Genomic DNA, 6,956 nt, shown 5'->3' with positions numbered 1-6,956 from the left:
GGAAGAATGCTGAAGTGGGCTATGGAGTTGGGACAGTTTGATTTGGAATATGTGCCCCGAACAGCGATTAAAGGGCAAGCCCTAGCAGATTTCTTGTTGGAATTTGATTCTGAAATTGATGACAAAGCTTTGGTGACGCTACATCCACCTCATGCTGAGGAGTCTTTGGAGGAGTTTCCACATCCCTGGTGGATCTTGCATGTGGATGGGGCAGTTAACAACGGAGGAGCAGGTTCAGGTATAGTACTTGTGTCTCCAGAAGGCCACCACCTGATGAGCGCAATTCATTTCAAGTTTTATGCAACGAATAATGATGCGGAGTATGAAGCGTTGATTAATGGCCTGAAGATTGCTTTGGAAATGGGGGTGCGAAACCTAATTGCAAGAAGTGACTCGGAGATGGTGGTGAATCAGGTGAACGGGGGATTTCAAGCGCGAGGCCCCCGAACAGAATTATACTTGAGATGAACACAGCGCCTGATTGGAATGTTCAAAGAAGTTAAATTGGAATGTGTTCCGCGGGAGAAGAACAGTAACGCGGATGCTCTAGCAAAAATGGGGTCGCAACAAGAGGCTGTGTTGTTAGGATCCATCCCTCTTGAAGTCCAGGAGATCCCCAGTATCCCAGAGATAGAAATTATGCAAGTGGATGAGGCTCCCAAGGAAACATGGATGACGCCCATTCTGGCTTACATTTGCGAGGGAACACTCCCCGAGGATAAGTTTAAGGCCCGTCGACTCCGCTATCAGGCTGCAAGGTATGTGATATATGACAAAGTTCTGTACAAGAGAGGGTTTAATCAACCTCTGCTTAGATGTGTTGACAAAGAAGAAGAAAATTACATCTTAAGGGAAGTACATGAGGGAATCTGTGGCAATCACTCGGGGGTAGTTCGTTGGCAATGAAAGTTTTGCGCCAAGGATATTATTGGCCCACAATGAAAGAGGATGCTACAAATTTTGTCAAGGCATGCGATCGCTGCTAGCGCTTTGCAAACTACTCATCTATGTCGGCGACACTCTTGACGCCTATGGCAAGCCCATGGCCGTTCGCCATGTGGGGAATTGATCTTATCGGAAAATTACCTAAAGCTAAAGGGGACGTCAAGTATGCAGTGGTTGCGGTTGATTACTTTACTAAATGGGCGGAAGCTATGCCACTGGCCACTGTCACCGCAAAGAAAATCAGAGATTTTATTTTTAACTCAATTGTGTGCAGGTTTGGAATCCCTTACAAGCTTGTCTCTGACAATGGAAAGCAGTTTGATAGCAAGGAGTTGTGACAACTATGTGAGGAGTTGAAAATCAAGAAGGAGTTTGTCGCGGTCTATTATCCTCAAAGCAATGGACATACAGAAGCTGTTAACAAAATAATAAAGCATACCCTCAAAACCAAACTGGAGGAACGCAAAGGAAATTGGCCTGAAGAACTCCCGAAGGTAATGTGGTCATACAACACTACACCACGATCTACTACGGGAGAAACTCCGTTCATGCTGACTTACGGCTATGAAGCTATGGTCCCCGTGGAAGTAGGATCGGGGTCGCTTCGCAGAGATTGTTACAGAAAGGAAGATGCCGAGGTTAATCAAAGGCTTCATTTGGATCTCTTAGAGGAGACGAGGGAAAATTCTCAGCTAAGGCTCGCAGCGTATCAGCAACGCACCGCAAGGTATTATAATAGGAAGGTAAATGGACAATTGCTGAAGGTGGGAGATTTGGTACTTAGGAAAGTGATGCCCAACACGAAGAACCCCCAACATGGAGTGTTTGGAGCTAATTGGGAAGGACCGTACAAAATAAAGTCCATCCTGTGGAAGGGGACTTATCACCTTGAAGATATGGAAGGGAAGCTGGTTTCGCGAGCTTGGAATGCGGAACATCTCCGAAAGTATTACCAGTAAGGTGCGGCTTTGGCCCCTTACATACCTCTTTTATTATATATTTAGGAGCTATGCCCGGATTATAGGCTAGAATTAAATAAATTCCTCCTAGCCTAGGGGGGTAGTGCATGTACTACTTACCTTAGAACTAGTTGAAGGGTCATTTTTTCGAAATAATTTCCCCACAGAGCATAGCCGTGGGACTGGTACACTTTTGACACCAGAGCGCATTATAAATAAAATTTTGAAATTTTCCAAAAAGTTATTTGCTTGGTTTGCTTGGTTGCATGATGCGTCCTAGACATAGGGCGCGCCCTAAGTGATAGTTCTACACAGGTGTTAACTAAAGTAGTGGCTGTCAAAAGGAATAACCAAACTCAAGTAAAATGGAACTAAGAGGTATACTATTTTCAAGGACGCGCCCAAGTTATATTGGTTGATGCTCTTTCAGTAGAATGTTTCCTTAATTTTGACAAAACAAAACAAGTCCTTACAAAGGACGCGTCCTGCCTGAGGAACGAAGTACTTCTTAAAGAAAAAGGTTAGGCGCGTCAAATTATTAGGACGCGTCCCATTGTGCTTTATTCCTTGGCTAAATACACAAGTACAGCGTAGTGGTATACTCATAAAGACACGTTCGAGTAGAGAGGACGCGCCCACTACGGGCATTTGCTTGACTTGTGTTAGTAGAAGAAATAACAATATGTCAAATGTGACGCGTCCCAAACACAAGGCGCGCCCATATAAATGATAGAATAGAATACTTAAGTAGGAAATTGCATGATTAAGGCAGAGAAACTTCATAAAAGTACAAGCGAATGAAATTCAGAAATAATCATTACAACTTGTAAAGCTTCAAGGGGTCCGCACCCTTAAAAACAGTTCAGGAAAAGTACATAAAATATATAGGACGCGTCCTAGGCAGGAGGCGCGTCCTGAGGCTTATCTTGGTCATCTGCAGGGGGAGGTTGGGTCTCAATTGGAGTAGGAGCAGGGGACGCGTCCTCTTCCTCTAAACCCAGATAAATTCTCTTACTTTTGATAGAATCTGCGGCCCTGACCCTGAAATCCTTGACCCATATCTGGGTGTCTGCATCAAACTTTGAAAAGGTATACTCTGGGTCATTTGTAATAAATCCAGAGCACCACTCTTCAAACCCAGCCTGGAAGCCATGCTGGTAAACTAGCTTTTTCTCCTTTGTCCATCCATGCAGCCTATCATCATTCAGAGTGTCAAGTTCCAGCTGCATGGTAGAATTCAGCACGATAACACTGTCCATCGTTTTCTCCAAAGAGGAGACATTGTTTTCCAACACAGCCTTTTCTGATTCAAGACGCGCCATCTCCCCCTCTAGGCGTTTGATCTCAGCGTCTTTCTCTTGGACAAGCAGGGTAATGTATTTTTCCAGAGATTTAACCTTGTCTTCAGCCTGGCTCTTTGCAGTGTCGGCGGCAGCAAGACGCGCCCTAAGCCTTGCAGCCATATTAGCACTTTGCCTAGTGTGCAAGTGAAGCTCAGCTGCAGCCCTCACCATGGCCTCTTCTGTCTGCTGTTCTGTCCTGAAGGTCCAGCCTCTTACTTCGTCCTCTGTGAAATCTCCAGCTAAGGACGCGCCCAGATATCGAAGCACGAAGGATTGATCGTCTGGCACTACCTTTTGACGTTTGGAGGGCGCGTCCTCCACCTTCTCAGGGATGTCTAGCACAGCGGTGTCGACTATCTTTGGTGGAGGAGAAGGAGTTGTAACAGGAGTGGGGTCTTCAAATCAGTCTTTGCAGGGGCCTGTTTCCTGGCCCTTAGCTTTTTGAAGGCCCCAATTGCGAATCCTTTGGGAAGAGAGGCCATATCTGTGATATAAATATGAAAAGGTATTAGTTTAAGTACAAGAAGACACGTCCTGAGAACAAGACGTGCCCATATTATGATATAAAATTCTACATGCATGACATATATAGACGAATGCAAAAATGTATAGATATATGTGCCTCCTAGAGAAGTGACGCGTCTTACCTAGGACGCGCTTCGGATATATGGAAAAGCATAAGTAACATTAATAGCAAACACAGAATTTTACAAAAAAAAGACGCGCCAGGGGGGTAGGGCGCGCCCAAGGTGACAGCGCAGATGTAAAGTAGCGTTTATAAGTCGGGTTAGAATTAAGGAAAGGTAAGCATAAAGAGACGCGTCCTAGAGCCATGACGCGTCCTACGTATAATAATTCCTTACCTTGCTCTAAGTCCACCTTTTTGTTGATGTCTGGCTGAATAATTTCTGTGGCTTGGAGCCCTTTGGATTTTTCGGAAGCAGTGAGAATGGGTTTCCCATTATGGAAGTCTCGAAATTTGCAGAGAGAACCCACTCGTGGAGACAAAGCTCCTATTTTCTTCAAATTTTCTTCAGTAATCATGTCCTTGAGGTTGAAATGTTTCTCAGCATACTGCAATACCTTCTCTGCTCTCTTTTTCCTCCTTCCTGTTAGCTCTTTCTGAGTCCTTTTGTCTAGAGAAGGGAGAGTAGGTTACAAAAAGAAGAGAAAGAAAGTTATAAAAGGTAAGACGTGCCCTGATGCAGAGGACGCGTCCGAAATATTGAACTTACTTGGTTCCAAGTTCAAGCGAATGCGCGTCCTCTTGACATCATAAATGTAGAAAAATGGCTCCTTCAAGTCTCGCTCATGGCTGATTTTACCTTCATTAAATCCTTTATTGTTCAACCATTTGTTGACAACCAGGAAATGGTACCCGAGAATTCATTTCATAATGCTGTAGAAGAAGCTAAATTCTTTCATTGAGGGCGCACCCAATCTCAGGTTATGGTACATAATGTACAAAGCCCAGGCTAACTTGTATGAATTTGGTGATAGTTGGACTGGGGCCACATCGTACCATTTCAAAATTCTCTTAATGTATGGATGCAAGGGCGCGCCCACACTCAAGGAAATTAAATTTGGTGTAAGCACCATTCTTGGGATCCTTTGGTTCCCAATGTTGAAGATGTGCGGCCTCATGGTTCGAAGAGGGCGCGCCCAGATGCCCTCTATGTCATAGTATTTCATGTGCCATTGGATTTCCCAGTCAGTTGCAGTTGAGTTAAGGGCTACACAGGCTAGCTTACCTTCTTTTTTCCTTCTGGCATTTTTCTCTGCTTCAGTTAGGGCACCAAGCCTGGCCCAGTCACAATCCATTTCAACGTCTAAAGGTTCCCAATGTTCCGGGGGAGAATCAGATTTTTGGGGGGACACGGGATATGTCTCGGGGTCGGGAACCCTCCTTTCAAATTCACTTACACTGAGAGGGGACGCGTCCTGAGAGGGAGTCGCGCCTTGGGAATCTGACGCGTCCTGAGAATGGGACGCGTCCTCGTCTGAAACAGCTATTCCTCGGGGCTTTTGGCTTGTGGTAGGTATAATCTCATCGTCCGTCCAATCTTCGATGGCGGCTCTAGCATGGAGAATTGGGGTTCTTTGTCTTTTAGTTCCTTTCTTTTTCATTCTTGAGCTTATGGGGACATGATCCATGGAATCAGAACTGGAATCTGACATTATAGAGTTCTTTGATTTGAGGGAGTCGAAGACGCGTCTTTCTGCTTCGAGAAAGGGACTCGTCCTGTGAATTTCAGGGAAATCGGTTTTGAAAGAGATGAGGTGCGGGGAATAGATTCCAATGCGTTTGTTGAGGACTTTGAAGGGGTGAAATGGTGAGGAAGAAGACGCGTCCTCCAGCTGTAAAAGAAGGAATAAACATTTGAGGATGCGTCCAAAAAAAATGAATAATGAATGAATCATGAAGAAGAAAGATGCTAGAGATATTCGAGGACGCGTCCTAAGAATCTATTGTGTGAAATGCACTACCAACACGCGTCCTAGTAAGGTGTTGCCCCTATACGACTTTTAGTTAAAACGGCTTAAACATATGCCTTTAACAAAGGAAAATAAGACGCGCCTTGACAGGAAGACGCGTCCTACGTGGTTACAATGCGGTGGAATATTAATCGAATATTAGCAATTTTGGGAAAAATGTGATAAAACCCTAAAAACATGTAATTCAAGGATCAATATAGCAGAATATGGAGGTTTGATATATATACACATATATATACACGACGAAAATGAAGAACAGTACATGGAAACTCAAAGCATATGAACGGTTTTTTGCTCATTAGAATCGATTTACTCAATCAAATAAGGAAGTAAAAGAAGATTTGTGTACCTTGTGAGTTGGCGGTTGAGTTGAGCTGAAGAAATCAGGAAATGGCCGGCTGGATCGTCGGGGTTTTTGAACTTAAAGTTTGAAGACGGCGGTGATGGTGGTTTTTTGAGAGAGAGAAAGATGAAGATGACGGTTCCCTCCTTGGGTATTTATAGAGAAAGGTATAGCTGACGTGGAGGACAGCTGTATACTGCAAGTACAGAGTAAATGGAAGGCGCGTCATAGGCAGTTGACGCGTCCTGTGAACCAAATTTTGTTGCTCGGGATCATGGATAAAAATTCCAATTTTGTTTTTAACTGCAAATGGAATTTGGGGGGTAGTTGTTATACCCGAAATTCGGCATTGAATTGACTCGGGTCAAATGCGGCTTACATACGGTCAAACCCGGTACAGCGGTGGAAGGATAGGACGCGTCCTGGCCAATAGGACGCGCCTATATTTGATTTGATGCTTTATGGTCTGGTGATAGCGAAGCTTGGATCTGGACGCGCCCACTTGCGGTAGACGCGTCAACATTGGAAAAATTACTTATTAAATGTGATATTGCGGCAATGGAGGTTGGAGGACGTGCTTGTCTCCATAAGGACGCGTCTTGTCACTTTGGCATGCTATAAGGAACGGTTGAGGAAGAAAAAGGGGTGAATTTATAAAGGTCAGGACGCGCCCAGACTCTGAGGACGCGTCATGTGTTGGTCAATGTATTCTTAATGGTGACTTCAGGATAAAACATGCGTGGAACGGAGCAATGGAGAGTTATTTTTACTAACGTATTTGTTGCAGGTACTCTTTGAAGAATTCCCTCCTTGAGACGGTCAAGGAGGGGGATGTCCGTGAAAAGCTAGAAGGCCTCCAGGGGTATGCCT

General features: G+C 44.6%; 1 protein-coding gene across 1 annotated transcript; it reads left to right on the top strand.

Annotated features, from left to right (window-relative positions):
- The first annotated feature begins 486 nt into the window (after positions 1-486).
- LOC141673754 (uncharacterized) lies at positions 487-906 on the top strand. The gene has a single exon (XM_074480495.1). It carries the CDS (start codon positions 487-489, stop codon positions 904-906), a length of 420 nt encoding a protein of 139 aa, XP_074336596.1.
- Positions 907-6,956: the final 6,050 nt, after the last annotated feature.

The sequence above is a fragment of the Apium graveolens genome, chromosome 7 (assembly GCF_009905375.1).
Source record: "Apium graveolens cultivar Ventura chromosome 7, ASM990537v1, whole genome shotgun sequence".
NCBI classification, from domain to species: Eukaryota; Viridiplantae; Streptophyta; class Magnoliopsida; order Apiales; family Apiaceae; genus Apium; species Apium graveolens.
Note: the sequence above shows the minus strand (reverse complement) of the source record. Positions and strands in the feature narration are given on the sequence as shown.